Consider the following 18,168-nt stretch of genomic DNA (forward strand, 5'->3'; position numbering starts at 1 on the left):
GGCCAAAACATGATTAGTATTGATAATGAAACGACATGTACCACATTTAGTACGATCGCATGGAAATGAACCACCATTAACTTCCAAATCACATTGTTCTGTATGGACCACCATATCTCTAAGACTGGTATCACGACGCCAAGCTGTTAAAGGTACTTCAGGAAACAATGAATTGGTAACCCTTTTATTTAGAACGTAAGATATTAAAATGCTTGTATATAATGTTCTTAGCTCTAGTGGAAAAGGGGTGGTAAGTAAGGTGGTAAGTAGGAATGGTATGGCACATACATACATACATACATACATACATACATACATACATACATACGTTTTCTTCATTGTAGCAGAGTTGTTGAGGCATTAACCAAGGAGTGTACAGAGGGAATGCACTAACAATGTTATAATATACAGTACGTCATCTCAGTTGTGTATACCCCATACTATGATAGTGAAGTATATAAAGTAGTGTAGATCCAGCGTTGGTTGGACAAGCTGGGGAACGGGAGGGTGTGGACGCGTGCGCACACACAGACACACGTGTGTGACAATGTATAATATGTATGCTTTGTGTGTGTGTGTGATGGAGAGAGGGGTGCTTGTATATAATGAAACCTTGTATATAATGAAATAAATATATCTATGAACACACAATACAACGCCACGCATTTGAAACTTTTATTTGTCAAAGCTGAAAAGAGAAATATGAGACACTCTATAGCTGCCTAGATGCATTATTTTGTTAATATAAACAGGTGGGTTGAAGTCTTGTTAGTTCTCGTTGCCTCAAGTTTTAACAACTTTGTATTCGTTTCGCGCTCGGAGTAATGTTTTGATTCAGATATCTGGAGGGACCAGTTAGGTTGCCCCAAAAAACGCGTCTCCGACGCAACAAATCTGCTATGTCCAATTATTCATAGTGCATGTGTTTACCTTCAGTATTAAGTGACTGGATATTGTACAAATGACCGATTCCTGAACCCCGCACAACGATGTGAAAACTTCTTAAAGCTTAACTTCGAACTTATCTGAATACTTTGTTACCTACGTCACCAACATTATATCAACATAAACCCACATGTACACGTTTCATGACTTGTACGACAAGTCCGTATCCTGTCAGTGGAACTTTTATACACATATTATGTGTACATAAAAAAAACATGATAGTCGAATCACTGATTAATAATTTCGAGCTACGAAAAAAGATGCGGTAATTTCTAGGCGCGTAAAATCAACAATGCAAGACAAAGTTTTCGCCACAAAAACACACATATATCACTTTTACGTGATGCAAGAATGTTTAAAGATGATCTGGTTCGGAGATGACTTAACGATAAACCTAATACGTTTAGGGATATATTTATGTAATGAAAGTTGACTTGGTATGAAGATATACTTTTCAAACGACAATAATAATAATTATCAATAATTTATAATAAGCCTGTTCTAACTATTATTACCCCTGTTATGGATCAATAAAGGCACAACGGTCCATTACAAGTCCACAACTTTATCACAGCCCGCTCTTCAAGAGCCAGGAATTAAAGCGTACACATTGCAAACTCTATCGTAACAGGTACCCAGTTATATACAGCTTGGTTAACTGGAGAACAGTACGGTGGGTCAAATCTTGCCCACGGACTTTGTGGATTTAACCATTCAGAAACAAACTTCAGAGAGGTTCTAACCTATAACCTACAGATTCAAAACCGACCACTTTAACCATTCCGGCGGTCAATGTCACTCCAAATACCGATTAGTAATGAGAAACAGTTCGCACTGCTGTCGACATGCTTTGGACAGGTGTGACATGGTCATGATCTTGACCCCGCGTTGTCGATTGAGTTACCGACTGACCCATGGACATCTTGAAAACGAATCTCCCTGTTACAATCTCACCATAAGCTGCTCGCACATTTTTATTACTCCAGCCGTATAAAATCGGATTTATTCCCCCGGCGAGATGGAGGCATGGGTAAAGTACAATTAGGGCTTCAGGAGGGGGACGCTGTCCTGGGTACATATATCCGTATACATTGACGAGAACAGCGTACGGTAGGTAGCCCATGCAAACCAAAAAGAGTACGAGAATGAGAACTTTCAACATGCGTACATCTTGGCGGCTTGGACCGTTGGTACTAGATTCTGACCGCACACGAAATCTGCTCTTACGTACATAGATGTAGATCAATACGTAACATAACAGTGCTGTTATAGCCGGCAGGTAGACATTTAGTGAAACCGTAAATTGGTCAATGCTGAAAAGGCAACGAAAGGCCGAGGGATTATAGGCTGAATAAGCTATGTAGAAACTGCACAAAATACTAGGCAAACTCCATGAGAACAGTAAAGACATTGTTACCGTTAATTTTGTAGTCAGTGTAGAGTAATATTTGTTATGAACGATATAGATATAACGGTTGATGGCAATAGTGCAGGTTAGCCAGCACGAGACACCCAGCAATAGAGGATGGAGGATGTTGTGGAACGCACAGTAGTCATGTCCATGTCGCCAACCACGTCTGATGAAAGAGTCACTGGAAAATGCCCCAGTAAAGATAACAGCAAAAATGTCCGTTAAACTGAGGTTTACCAGATATAGATTGCCTGTTGTACGGAGTTGTTTCTTGAGAAGAACTGCAAACACGAATAGGGTGTTTCCGAACAAAGTAAGGACAACAAGCGTTAATTCTATCGAGCTCGTTAACAATGTTACCCAGGTTGGTGGCAGTTTCATCTGCAAGGAAACAATCACATCACCGTGAGAAGAACTTCCGTTGTCATTGATAGAGTTGTTAATATGTGCCATGGTGGTACTGGTGGATTTGCTCCAATAGTTCTCCGTATTTGTGATAAGAATTGTCCAGACTTGCAACAGAGTTAAACGATGCAGCTGATCAGGTCTTCACTTTGTTGAGAACATCTCGTGCTGTGCTTTATATAATGTTATCTTTTAATCACATATACCCGGGCCATGGTTTGATAAATAAACTACTGCATCTTATTTAATTTTTCATGCTTTAGGACTCTACCAGAGGACATTGTTTCGTATGATATTCGTGTAAATAGATATGTTCGGGCAATTAAATGTTTCAGACAAACCCATTAAGATGATTGAGAAATAAAATAAGACATAACATGATCTGAAAATAGTCAACTTGTCTTCGGCATGATGAATACCAGTAACTTAACGTGCCCACACATTCTTGAATTTCCAATCAATACGGGTAGAATTAATGTTTGCCGGGAACATCCATTATTTTGAACAAGATGTAAACTGAATGACTTTCGTAAGACAAAATACAAGACATATTCATGCTTCCCTTCACATACTACCTGTAAGTGAGGAAATTTCATCTCCTTTGAGGTGTGAATGAATAAAGAAAGCGTCCTCTACTGATATAATCTGGAAATAAATCTCATTAAAAAAATAGAATAAAAGATACGAATAAATGTCCAATCATGTTAATGGATAGACAATATATGAAATGATATTATAAGGACACACTTGCATTCTGAAGAACGTTTGCTTAATCAAAGAAAGTCGCTATAATTATATATGCAAGCGGTTTATTGAAATTAAAAATGTTTATACGAAAAATGCACTTTGTTATATTCAAGGTAAGTATTCAATCATATATATTTTGCTCGCGCACACACAGACACAGACAGACAGACAGACAGACAGACAGACAGACAGACAGACACACACATACATAGACAGACACACACACATAGACAGACAGACAGACAGACAGACAGACACGCAGACATACACACACACACACACACACACACACACACACACACACACACACACACACACACACAACGAATCCAATCATTCCAGTGCCATATTTCTCTTACAAGCAACCTCTCAACTCACTAGTACTCATCAGTGTTTGTTTGCATTGTGCAAAATCATAAAATATGCACTACTGCATGTCGTATCACAATACACAATACTGAGAGTGGCATTATTTATTCAAAGATCTTCTCAGGCGTCAACGGTTTTATGTTCGCGTTAACAGCTTCCTACGCAAAATAGCCTTGCACTATTCTCTCGTTAGTAGGATATTTGATCGTAGAGGACATTCAGTATCAACCGCGGGGGAGACTATGCGATTACACAATTCGTATGAACTATTAAACTACTTTGTTGTCACCTACGTCAATAGATGCTATCAACTTCTTTATTCAACTTTTATATGTCAATCTTGAAAACTTCTCCTAAACCTTTCCTCACAGACAACAAATCACAGACTACATAAACCGGAAATGAAGTTGCTTTGATTCTGTCTATTTGTCTGTCAGAGCTGACTTATTTCAGCATTCTCGTTAACCAAAGCTGTTATTTCTTCCGCGACACTGGACAGTGCCGTAAAAGAGGCTGTGGTTTACAACGATGTATTTCGAGGTTTTATTGATGTTACTTGGTTGAATGTGGGTATCACCAAAGATGTTTAATCAATGAAACTGGACGCAATTATAACTTCAGCTGTAGAAAGTGAAAATAGTTGTTGTCGATGAACAAAATACACACATTTTACTGAGATTTATTTGATCAAATTTGTATAGGAGCAGCCATTCTTTAGACGATCAGAAACACAATAATAACAACAAAATCTAAAATTATATGCCAATAAGGCTAATCAGTATGCACGAATGTCGCTAAAAGCAAGTAGTTTCTCGACATTAGCATATACGATGTGTCCTACATTTCATTTGCCCCAGTAAGTTTCTTTGAGGTATCGAGTAAATGTTCTGATTACAATGCTAATTGTGCAGATAAGGCAAACAAACTTCACCATAATGGGTGTCACAAGAATGCAAAACATATCTGCCAAATAATAATTGATTTATTGAAACCCAACACTAGAACAGAGGGTTTAAAAAGATAATAAGGGTTTAAAACATTTTATGATAAATTAAATGTCAAATTGGCAAACCAAGCAAACCGATTTCACAAAAGAAAATGTGTCACACATTATCCGGTACCCATACAACATGTAACGGACAAAGTATTCAATCTGTCTTAGATATAAGGGAAAACATAACATTTTCCATAAAATATGTAAATTAGGTGATTAATATGCATACATTTTGTTGAAAAAATCAAGTCATTTTTTTTGCATAACTATATAGCATGTGTGTAGTGTGTGGCAATTTTCCGTCCATTTGAAGCAATGTTTTTTGAGAAACTGACACAAACAGACAGACAGACAGACAGACAGACAGACAGACAGACAGACAGACAGACAGACAGACAGACAGACAGAAGGACGGACGGACGAGGGGAGAGCCAGCCGAAATTTATAATTAGCTCTCCATTTACAATTATCTCATCATTTGGTAAACTAATTGTAAATTTCGGTGCAATACGAAGTCAAACCTATTAACTTAGATGTTCAGTTATTGATATGCTGTGTAATTATAGCCAAGTTTACAATTTCTATTTAGAGAGTCTCAAGATGTATTCACAAAAGATGTATGTGATGCCATACTAAAATGTTTGCCGTTGATGGCGCTTCTGCTAATCATTAGATAAATTACAAGTGATAAAAGAAGAAAATTATTGTCCGTTAACGTTTAACAGAAAATATGGATTTTATACCCTGGTCGTTCTACGTCACGACAACCCGTGTCTACGTCATTGGTTTTGCGGAGCTTGAAATATGAGTCAAAACGTCTCAAATCTTCGTTATTTTGCACTAGGCCCTTTTGACTTTGTGCCAACTTTAAATCGTGTTTTTATAATTATCTTTTATGAGGTCAGAAATCACACATGAACAAAAGTATTGCTAAAATTGACAAATCACAGAAAAGGGAGTTGGACTTTTTTTGGCACTAAACCCTTTAGTCAGTAGTTTAACTTGCCAAGAAAATATGTTTACATAATATTCAAGGAAGTCCGCAAATGGTATTTAGGAAATCTTGTGAGGTATTTGATGAATAGAAGACTGCAAATTAAAACATAAAATGTAACTAAAAGATGGTTTCCTGCAAGCAAATGTACTGTATAGGTCATTACAACACATGATCTTCCATACTTCCAGGCATTACTAACACAAGGATTATATAGAATTACACTGTTTACAACGTGATTGTTAGGTTTAACATTATTCTTACTCATTTCAACAGCAGAGAGAAATAAAATTCGTATGAAATCAGTTTAAAGTTATGTGAGGTGACCCTAAGTATATTTATACAGATTTAGTAATGTAATGTAATATAATGTAATGCAATGCAATACAATATAGTTTAATGAAATATAGTTTAATGTAATGTAATACAATAAATACAATACAATACAATACAATGAAATACAATACAATACAATGCAATGCATCGCAACGCAACGCAACGCAACGCAACACAACACAACACAACACAACACAACACGATATAATATAATATAATATAATATAATATAATATAATATAATATAATATAATATAATATAATACAATGTAATACAATCGAAACAAAAATAACGTAACATAATATAATATACAATATATCATACTAGTTAACGACTTTAAACATAGTGTCTCAGCAATTCTAGGATGAACCTTTCTTTGCCTAGTAGTAGTCAAGCACGGCAAAGAAATACAGGACGCGTGTAAGTAGAGGTACGGTTCCTATGATGTTTAAGAACAACGTCCATGGAAAACGCTATGCGAGCAGACGTCTTTCCTTTACGTCTTCGCAAGGATTATACATACAAAAAAATCTTCTTTTCTATTCCAAGATATGTCACGTTGCATTCAGAGCTTTCGAATCAAATACGTTTCTGATATATTTCACTTATACAAGAACTTATGAACCTCACTATGCTAAAAGTAACATTATTTATTGAAAAGATACATATCACTATATTTCCTTGCTACGTATATTATGCAGTGTTTTGTGCTGCTTTTGCTTATATTGACTGACGGCATTATGTCCAGTCCAATTTGATATGTAAGATTTTGTGATATTTTTTGAGGCGATTCGTATTGTATTCTCATTATTTTTAACAAGTTAAAGGATGGGAGTTACTTTGTAAATGGATGGTTTTTCACCAGAAACATAATGCCATGGAGGAAGTTTACATATATTCCCAACTTTTGTATTTGTCACACTGAGATTTTGGTTCGTACTTCGTATTTATAATTCAGTTTGTGTGCTAAATATTGTACACTGTCCTGGTATTTTTGTTTTCGTGCCAAGATAGCAAATCATCTTCCCCTTGTTTTTATTGTCCGTGGAAGAATCTTAGCTTGCGTGCTAAGATTTTGTATCTTAGTAGTTCAACTTGCCTGCTGAATGGTATTATTGTGTCCCGATTTGCGTGCCTGGACTCCGTACGTAGTTAGATGATTGCCATTGGGCCAGTGTGAACATGTTCCCTGTGACAGACACTCGACTAGCGTGTCGAGTAAATGTTATCCCTCTACCCTTTATAGTAAATGCCCCTCTTTCCATGCTAGACACGCTTCCGTTTTCACCTGATGGTTTCATTCTTATTATTTCAGATGTATCGTTATCACCACTTGTTTTTTCTGTTGACAATGTGTCATTCAGTGAGGCCATATTAATTTTGTCGACGTTGTACTAATGGTTGCGTTCATGAAATTAAGAGTTGGAATATTGCTTGTTTCTCGTGTACTCAAAATGAAGATTTCGAAAAACATGTAATAATACCACATCCCACCTCTGCCACTAATGTGAAGTTTCGTAGTTTCTGTTGTAGGATTAGGGTAAATAAACAATGTGTAATTCGCAAACACCAAATAATATGGACACACAAGTAATAAAGTGAAAATCAACCGGCAAATATTTATCAACTCTAAAATCAAATTGACAATAATAACTGTACAATATGCACACAAGTACGAACCAAAATCTCAGTGCGCTAACTAAGATAACTAGCCTTCGGCAAGAAAAGGGTACAGAGGAGCTATGACGTTGAAACAGAAGAACGATTTTTCAATCAGCAGAGCGATTTGGAAACAGAAGAGCGATTTTTCAATCAGCAGAGCGATTTGGAAACAGAAGAGCGATTTTTTCAATCAGTAGAGCGATAATACAAACAGAAGAGCGATTTATCGTAATCGGCCACTGTAGGTAAATGCCCCACAACTTTTAACTATACGAAGCCTCAAAAGTCTACTACTGGCGCTCTTTTAAATTTATTGATTAATTGAATATGATAATTTTGTGATCGATTGATAGGATACACATACGAGTATCTACACATAGAATAGTAATACAATTTAAAACAATGTTTACGTCTTACTTCATGTCAAGAATACTAAATAAAGTTAATGTTGGTTTTAATAAAGAACTTTCTCACAAGTGCTGCACAATCATTGCCCATATAGCACGGCTCTAAATAGGAGCACACATTCTTCTGTAAGCACATATGATTAAGCATATTTCAAATCCGAGCAGTTTCCCAATCATACAGTTGGTTTGACTGGGGCTCAGTCGTGGATTACATTTGGCGAATGGACCAAACGTTATGGGGTGAATCTAAGCTGAGTTGAATGATCTCAAGATGGTGTTTCGACTTCACTGGGATTAACCTGTCCATGCGCTGTAGAAAAGCTTTGGACTTGGGTTTTAGATATTGTATTCTCACGTACTGAATTTGACGTTGTTCGTTGGTTTTGTAACCGACCTGGTGTCTTCTTGAAAAAGATTTTGCCGGTTAGAATCTCAATGCATGCATTACGAACATTTTTGTTACACCAACCGTACAATAAGGGATTGATAGCGCCAGCGAGATGAAGGCATGGGTAAAGTAAGACTATAGCTTCTGGTGGAGGTCGCTTTCCAGGATACATAACATTGTAGACATTAACAAGAATTATGAACGGAAGGTAACCCATACACACCAAAATGAGTACGAACAGGAGAACTTTCAGCATCTGTATTTCTTGGCGGCTTGGTCCTTGTGTTCCTGTGTGTGACTGGACACGTAACTTGCTCTTTCGTACGTATACAAATATCAATATGTAGGCTATCAGTGCCAAAATACATGGTAGATATACTTTTAAAGAACTGGCAACCAAATTACTGATTGCACGACAACGGAACGCTGGACGAATGTAGGTGGAGGTTCTAGTGACATGGACACTACTCCACGCACACGAAAAGCACCACGCGAATAGAAGAGAAAGTGTAACCATTACCTTGCTTGTCAGTTTAGAGTAATATTTGTTATGGACGATATAGATGTAACGGTTGATGGCAATGATGCAGGTTAGCCAACACGAGACATTAAGTAACGCTGCATGGAGTATATTGTGGAACACACAGAAATCATGTCCGTAACGCCAGCCACGTCTGAAGAAAGAGTCGCTGGTAAATGCTCCGGCAAAAATAGCAGCAATAATATCAGTAAAACTGAGGTTTACTAGATAGAGATTGTTTATTGTACGCAGTTTCTTCTTTACGAGAACAGCAAACACGAAAGCAAAATTGCCTACCAACGCTAATACAATGAAGGTGACTTCTAATGAGCCTGTGAACAATGTTACCCACATCGCTGGAAACTTCACGAGAATGTGACCCACTTCATCACCGGAGAAAAAAATGTCAGTCACGTTAAGAGAGCCATTCAACTTCGCCATTGCCATAACTACAAATTATACTGTCTTATTTTTACGAGTATTGAAGTCCTTATGTAAGTATACTTGGAAATTTGTCCTACTCGTTCAATCTGTTAAAAATCCTGTCCAAGATGTGAAATTTAGTTAGGGCGGTTTAATATATATAGCCTTTTTTCGCAATATGCTTTATTAGTATGAGAATATTATTTATTTAATGTCAATTCATTTTTCATATTCTACACTAGGAAAGCATTGAAGAAACAAATAAAACTTTCATTACGCTAGGACTATATAATTTATTCAATATTCTAAACGTAACTTTGATTTGCTCTACCGTAGATTTTGTGCTTTCCTTTGATTTTAACAGACTGAGTGACTTTTGCAATCATTTTCGTAATCTGCAACAACATAAGTGGAGTCATGATTGGTGAATGGCTAGCGTGACCGGCTTGGAATCTACAGGTTGCAGGTTCGAGCCCCGTCGCTGCCTGCTGTTTGTTTCTGAGTGGCTAAAGTCCTTGGGCAAGATTTGAACCACGACTGTGCCTCAGTCAACCCAGCTGTATAACTGGGGACCTGGTAGGATGTAGGTTGCAATGTGAGGGCTTTAATCCTATGCGCTTAAATGGCTGGAGTTGAGGAAGACTAAAGGGCCGTTGTGCCGTTCTGATCCGAGCCAGGGGTAATAATTGTAAAGCGCTTTGAGCACGGAGTGGGAAAACGCTATATAAGAAACCAACATTATTATTAAAGTCAAAGATAAACAGTGTTAGATTCATTTTGCAAGGACTAAATATCATGATGGAAAGAAAGAAAGAAAGTCAAAGATAAACAGTGTTAGATTCATTTTGCAAGGACTAAATATCATGATGGAAAGAAAGAAAGAAAGAAGGAAAGAAAGAAAGAAAGGGATGGATGGATGGATGGATGGATGGATGGATGGATGGATGGATGGATGGATGGATGGATGGATGGATGGATGGATGGATGGATAGATAGATAGATAGATAGATAGATAGATAGATAGATAGATAGATAGATAGATAGATAGATAGATAGATAGATAGATAGATAGATAGATAGATAGAAAAGTTAATCTCGTAACGGCCAAGTTACTTAGATATCAACTTCTTGGGCCCTTTGTTATGTAAAAGATAACAAACTGCATATGGAATCTATCAATATTGATTTATTTAAACATTCAAATTTATCCTGCGACATCATATCGATCAAAGAGACATATGCATCTTTATACAATAGGTACAGATGCCCAATAGTGAATCTCAGATGTATATTTAATACCGTAGCAATAGATAACGAAATTACAAACAGGTATTTCGAAATGAAAAACATTGTATTAAATCTCACACAGGGAATATGATACCTGGACAACTCCTTTGTCGAGAACCGATTGATAATATGAAACCCTAGAGAATGCATATTAATTTGAATTATTTAATACTTTCACATAACTTATTTAGATGTGTGTGTATGCTTATGTACACAGCCTTCCATAATTGAACAGATGAATTTTATTAGCTGAAAAGCCGTTAGGTAGAAGGATAATTTATTAACGTCTTCGAAGATACATACGCACGCAGGTAGATTATTTAGTTAATTAGGCCGCCGGTCCCCTTGTATATTTGAAAATAAATATGAAATAAATGTAAAATAAATATACAGAAAACAACCGGAATAGTACGTTCTTAGCGAAATAAACATCACAGAAACTGAACTAAAATGTTTCAGATGCTAGTAAACATGACATAAATATCACAGAAGCTGAATTACATGTTTGTGATGATTTTGATCAGTTAATTTAAAACTATATACAACAAATTTGACTAGATTCTGGATTGTTTTGTCAGAAGGACATACATGACATTAAAATTGAAAATGTTAAAGGCGAATGGCAATGATAATAATGTGGAGCAATAAATGTAGATCTAATATCTTTAAATACAGGACAAACTAGACAGAAATGAAATTTATCTTCGACAAGATTAAGATTACGATGTTGACATATACCTTCGTTTCTTGGCAACTTCAAATTTCGTCCATTCTCAATACGGAGATTGTGGTCAAAGACACAAAAATTGCTAAGTGCCCTCCTGAGAAATTCAATGTCAATAACAGAAAGGTATTTCTCAAGCGATAGATTGATTTTGTAAAGACGACAGGTATTTAGATTGGGTGAAGAATCTATACCTGTCGCCAATTTTGGCTATCAATCTCAAATAACCTTTGTTTAAATTCAGAAAAGAAAATACTCTCATTACCAACACTTTGTTCAGTCCCTTCAATCCCAAAACCAAATTTGAATAGTAAATGTTTAACTTTATACGCCCACTATTTATATCCTTTATAAGCCATCTCTAGTCGGTAGTTATAATACTACTTCACACATGTTGTATTCTCACTCCTTAAGTGTTTGAGCCAATACTTAATAATATGAAGAAACCTAAGTGTGATGATAACTTCTGTCTCCCAAGTTCACCAAGTAAAGCAAGATTACTAAGTATTCCTATTAACTTTAAGAATATATTTACAGTAGGAAGAATGGACCTTTCCGACCTTTCCATCGTGAAATCCCCATATCTCACTGCCATACAACAGAACAGGGAGAATTTTACAATAAAAAAATTCATACCTTAAAAATGCCCCTTTCCCCTAGGTCGCCAGATATTCCTGTGCTTTTGACCGAAGTAGTGAATTTGAGAATGTAATGCCAAGGTAGTTAAAATGAGACACTCTTTCAATACGTTGACCGTCATAGTACCACTCTTCATAATGTCTAAGTTTGCCTCCATTTCCTAACCACTTTGTTTTTGATGATTTCACCTTCAACATCAATTTTGTGCAATAGATGAATTACAAACAATAGGTACTCCAGGATCATTAATATAATATTAGTCATATCTCGATTTCATAATATTCGATATTTGCTAATGCGGTCATTGATTCTCTCTCTCTCTCTCTCTCTCTCTCTCTCTCTCTCTCTCTCTCTCTCTCTCTCTCTCTCTCTCTCTCTCTCTCTCTCTCTCTCTCTCTCTCTCTCTCTCTCTCTCTCTCTCTCTCTCTCGTTCGATTCATACAGGTGTGTCTCTGGGTCCCAAAGGATGGAATCTTTGTCAGTAAATATGGAATGTTTAGGAAGGACTTTTACTCTAAATGAACCCTGATATTACGCAAACATATAAAACCCAACTTGTTGGCCGAATTTCTTGTACACTAGCTGGAGTTGTTATGCTGACATGAAAACAAGTTAGACACGCTACATTTTAGTCACTCAATTGCATCTCAATATGTTAAAATATACACATCAGGGAACATCAATTTCGCGTCTTGATTATTTTTTTATTGAGTTCCCGCAGTTGGTTATTGAGTCAGATCATAGGCTTGTTTATTTCTCACTAAATACAATTTACAAGTCATAATGGTATTAGTAAACGGCGTTTTAGACCAAACCATGAAGGCAAGTCTTGCAGCACGCCTATATTCTGACATCTCATCACCTTTACCTTATCTTTGACATCATACCATCACATGGTAGTGTTTACAAACACAAAAACAATATTAACAGGCATACCAACAATAAACTCTGATGGTGAAGAAAAACTTGTTCTCAGATCCCCTTGGACGTACATTCTAGAAGTAGACACCTAACAAAATCGTTCTTTATCTATTTTGGAGCTAACATTCGCCTCAAAACAGTTTAAATCTAGATTAATCAAAATCCATAAATTTTGAGTGCATCAGCATGACGTTCAATAAGAGCATTTTAGACCCATCGCTGTGGGCTGCAACGATGTAGTGGTATACTAATGAAATGGAAATTACTCTACTTTGTAGACATAGCTGTTATACAAAAGTGGGAACAAAATTAAGCTCCTTAGTTGTGTTTAATTTGCTGAAATCTAAGCAACAGAAATGAAGAATTGTGAAAAAGCCGTTGATATAGTAAACTTCCGTTTTTTAAATTGCTTGCTTGCTTGCTTGCTTGCTTGATTAATTATGATAATTGCCTGATAGATTTTATAAGATATATATACACATACCTCCAATTAGAAAAGGAACTTGACGTATTCAAAATTTAAAATTTAGATATATCTTCAGGTAAAGAATCTACTGTGATAATAATTGAAACTTTCTCAAACTATGTTCAAATTTTAAAGTACTTTACAGTTTCCTCTTCTGGACAGTGTCTATACTGTACCAGTAGAACAATAGATCTTTTAACCTCCTCGACTCCTTTCTGCAAGTACAGGGGATGAAAACGTTCTCATTGCAACCTCTAGCTCTATCGAAACTGCACGTTACAGTCACAGCCACCAATGACACAGTTTGCTTGAGTGGAGGCACACTCGTTGATCAAAGTATACACGAGTTTACACAGTAACTTAAGGCATTCAGAAGCAATCTTTATGGGTTGAATCTAAGCTGAGATGAAATATCTCCATATGGTGTTTCGACTTCACTGGGATAAACCTGTCCATGTTGGTTATCAGATATTGTATTCTCACGTACTGAATTTGACGTTGTTCGTTGGTTTTGTAACCGACCTGGTGTCTTCTTGAAAAAGATTTTGCCGGTTAGAATCTCAATGTATGCATTACGAACATTTTTGTTACTCCAACCGTACAATAAGGGATTGATAGCGCCAGCGAGATGCAGGCATGGGTAAAGTAAGACTATAGCTTCTGGTGGAGGTCGTGTTCCAGGATACAAAACATTGTAGACATTAATAAGAATTATGAACGGAAGGTAACCCATACACACCAAAATGAGTACGAACAGGAGAACTTTCAGCATCTGTATTTCTTGGCGGCTTGGTCCTTGTGTTCCTGTGTGTGACTGGACACGTAACTTGCTCTTTCGTACGTATACAAATATCAATATGTAGGCTATCAGTGCCAAAATACATGGTAGATATACTTTTAAAGAACTGGCAACCAAAATACTGATTGAACGACAACGGAACGCTGGACGAATGTAGGTGGAGGTTCTAGTGACATGGACACTACTCCACGCACACGAAAAGCACCACGCGAATAGAAGAGAAAGCGTAACCATTACCTTGCTTGTCAGTTTAGAGTAATATTTGTTATGGACGATATAGATGTAACGGTTGATGGCAGTGATGCAGGTTAGCCAACACGAGACATTAAGTAACGCTGGATGGAGTATATTGTGGAACACACAGAAATCATGTCCGTAACGCCAGCCACGTCTGAAGAAAGAGTCGCTGGTAAATGCTCCGGCAAAAATAGCAGCAATAATATCAGTAAAACTGAGGTTTACTAGATAGAGATTGTTTATTGTACGCAGTTTCTTCTTTACCAGAACAGCAAACACGAAGGCAACATTGCCTACCAACGCTAATACAACGAAGGTGACTTCTAATGAGCCTGTGAATAATGTTACCCAGATCGGTGGTAACCTCATGCGAACGTGATTAACTTCTTCACCGGAGAAAAAACTGTCAGTCACGTTAAGAGAGTTGTTCAACTTCGCCATAGCCATAAACACAAGCGATACTGTCGTATCAGTATGAGTCTTGTTCTTCTGCCACTGACATAAGTCGTCTAGAGTAATTCTCAAAGTTCTATTTGAATGTGTTAAGAAATGTATTTTGGATGGTTTATATAAGGTAGGGTTTTTATCAATATCCTTACATGAACCCATTATTATGAGGATTTCATCTGATAAATTTGTATCATTTTTCATACACGATTGAAGGAAGGCACAGTAGCAACTACTGGAAATTTTCTTGTGCTAACGGCTAATAAACACTCAGTATTTCCACTGTTGCATTGATATGGCTTGATTTCAGCAAATTACACACAACTAAGATACTTAATTTTGTTCCCCCAGGTGTTCCCCACTTTTTAGCACTGTGACGGCTATTCCTCCAAGGCAGAATAGTTTCGATCTAATTTATTTTCACTACTAAACTGGTTCAATCAACAAAGGTTGGTTTACAAATTCTCTTCTGAATGTATTGTTGTTGCACTCAAAATGTATGGGTTTTTAATAATTTAGATTTAATCATTTTTGAGGCGGAATTTAGATCCAAAAGAGATAAAAAACGGCTTTGCTGTGTGTCTATTTCTATAATTCACACGAAGGGGGCTTGAGAACATGTTTGGTCTTCAATCTCAGAGTTTATTGTTGACATCAAATGTTGTGATGTCACAGATAAGGTTTGGCAAAACAATGTGGCGACGATTTATGGTGATCTTTGTGAATTATTAGGCTAATGGAGCAAAAGAACTTTTTTGAAGCCATGAAATATATATATATTGGTACGTTGAGAAGTTGTCAGTAATCAGTTTGGTATGTCACACAGAAATGGTACAAGTGCAGACATATGCATCAGACCATGGACAAATGGAATTCGAACCCAAATACATCCAAAATGGTTACCTTGTTTTATAGAATATCTATGAACTATCTAAACTATGAAGATTAAGATTAAATCGTCACTAAATAGTCCAATTTTTCCCTTTGGCTTAAAATTGATTTGGAATCAGCCGTAAGACTAACATTACTACCTTAAATCTGCACCTTGCAGTCGATATTGATTTGTAAAAGTTTTATCCCCTAATTCCGTACCTGATATCGTTCTCAGCAGGAGTTGCACGTACTCCTGGAGGACTCTATGTGACGAATAAATATTGCAAATTATAAATGAAATGAGGTGTAAATTATTAACGTCTGTGAAGATAAATGTGGCATTACAAGAAAAGGTATCTAAAAATGTAATATGACAGTCACAGCTAGAATTCATCAAATTTGCTATGGATATTAAACTTTAATATTTGGAATATGTAATTGGTCTGTCATACGGACCGATAGCTTTGCCTGTCTGCCTGCCCGTCTGTCTGTCTGTCTGTCTGTCTGTCTGTATGTCTGTCTGTCTATCTGTCTGTCTGCCTCTGCAAATAGAAATACAGACCTCTAAGCACGGATAACACAAACATTTACCAGAGATGTCAAATGTTTACATTTCGCTTGATGTAAAGAATTCACTATTATACAATTCTAAACGTTATGTTGAACAATATTAATATGGTGCACCGACTTCATTAGGATGAACCTGTCTTTGTGCCGTCGACGAGCTTAGGACTTGAGAGTCAAATGTCATATTACCACGTATCAAATCCATTGTTGCTCTTTGGCTTTGTAGCTGGTTAGGCGTTTTCTTGAAAAAGATTTTCCCGGTTAGAATCTCAATGTAGGAATCACGAACGTTTCTGTTACTCCATGCGTACAACAATGGGTTGATGGCACCACCAAGATGAACGCATGGGTAAAGTATGATGAGAGCGTTTGGCGGAGGTCGAATTCCAGGATATATGAAATGATAAACGTTAATAAGAATAACGTAAGGAAGATAGCCAATGCACACCAACATGAGTACGAAGCTGAGAACTTTCAACATCTGTATTTCTTGGCGGCTTGGTCCTTGCATTCCTGTGTGTGACTGGACCCGTAACTTGCTCTTCCGTACGTAAACAAATATTAACGTGTAGGCTATTAGTGCCACTAAACAGGGTAGATACATTTCCACAATAAAGGTGAACAGACTACCGACAGAGCGACAACGAAATGCTTGACGAATGTAAGTGGAGGTTTTTGTGACATGGTAGCTACTGCAACTCAACGGAAAACCCCATGCAAACAGAATGGAGAGTGTAATCATGAACTTGGTGGTCAGTTTAGAGTAATATTTGTTATGAACGATATAGATGTAACGGTTGATGGCAACAGTGCAGGTTAGCCAGCACGAGGCACTCAGTAATGCTGGATGGGTGATATTGTGGAACACGCAGTAGTCATGTCCATGACGCCAACCACGTCTGATAAAAGAGTCACTGGTAAATGCTCCGGCAAAAATAGCAGCAAAAATGCCAGTAAAACTGAGGTTTACTAGATAGAGATTGCCTGTAGTACGTAGCCTCTTCGTTACAAGAAAAGCAAACACGAAAAGAAGATTACCTGCCAAAGTTAGTACGATGAGGATGACTTCTAACGAGCCTGTGAACGACGTCACCCAGATCGATGGTAACTTCATGGGGACACGATTCACTACATTACCGTACAAAGAACTGACAGTTTCGTTTAGAGTATTGTTCCACTTCGTCATATTCGTAGAGACAACCGATTCGTTCATGTTATTCTTAGTAGATAAGAACTTGTAGATAACAAAAGTAGTATTTGGCACGTTGTCCGAATCATTCAACACTGTTCGAAGTTCTATCGAAAAGAGTGGCGAAATTTATTTTTAGGGGTTTATATGCAACGGTTTTTTTTTCATCAGTGTCTGTCAGATGCCAGTCAGAAATTCAATACTATGAAAACCATTTTTCATGCAAAATGTAAGAAGATATGAACATTTCATCAAGCTAGTGGTTCTTGAGCTATGTATCAAAACACGATTGAAAACGTAACTTATAGGATCTGATATATCCCCATGATCAATAGCACTACAGAAATTCCTTCAAGCTAAGAGCTGTTTTCAAATGATGTATTATATAAGCCTCATTAAAAACGTAACTTGTTAATC

At 36.9% G+C, this 18,168-nt stretch overlaps 2 protein-coding genes across 2 annotated transcripts; both read right to left on the reverse strand.

Annotated features, from left to right (window-relative positions):
* Positions 1 to 14,021: 14,021 nt before the first annotated feature.
* Positions 14,022 to 15,284, reverse strand: LOC144450541 (melatonin receptor type 1B-B-like). The gene has a single exon (XM_078141185.1). It carries the CDS (start codon positions 15,282 to 15,284, stop codon positions 14,022 to 14,024), a length of 1,263 nt encoding a protein of 420 aa, XP_077997311.1.
* Positions 15,285 to 16,665: 1,381 nt separating this feature from the next.
* Positions 16,666 to 17,748, reverse strand: LOC144450542 (melatonin receptor type 1A-like). Its single transcript, XM_078141186.1, has one exon. It carries the CDS (start codon positions 17,746 to 17,748, stop codon positions 16,666 to 16,668), a length of 1,083 nt encoding a protein of 360 aa, XP_077997312.1.
* Between the last annotated feature and the right edge of the window lie 420 nt (positions 17,749 to 18,168).

Source organism: Glandiceps talaboti, chromosome 20 (genome assembly GCF_964340395.1).
Source record: "Glandiceps talaboti chromosome 20, keGlaTala1.1, whole genome shotgun sequence".
NCBI lineage: Eukaryota > Metazoa > Hemichordata > Enteropneusta > Spengelidae > Glandiceps > Glandiceps talaboti.

Excerpts from the sequence above, each read along its gene's own strand:
- LOC144450541 (XM_078141185.1), bottom strand. The coding sequence starts at position 15,284 with ATGGGTTCATGTAAGGATATTGATAAAAACCCTACCTTATATAAACCA.
- LOC144450542 (XM_078141186.1), bottom strand. The coding sequence starts at position 17,748 with ATGACGAAGTGGAACAATACTCTAAACGAAACTGTCAGTTCTTTGTAC.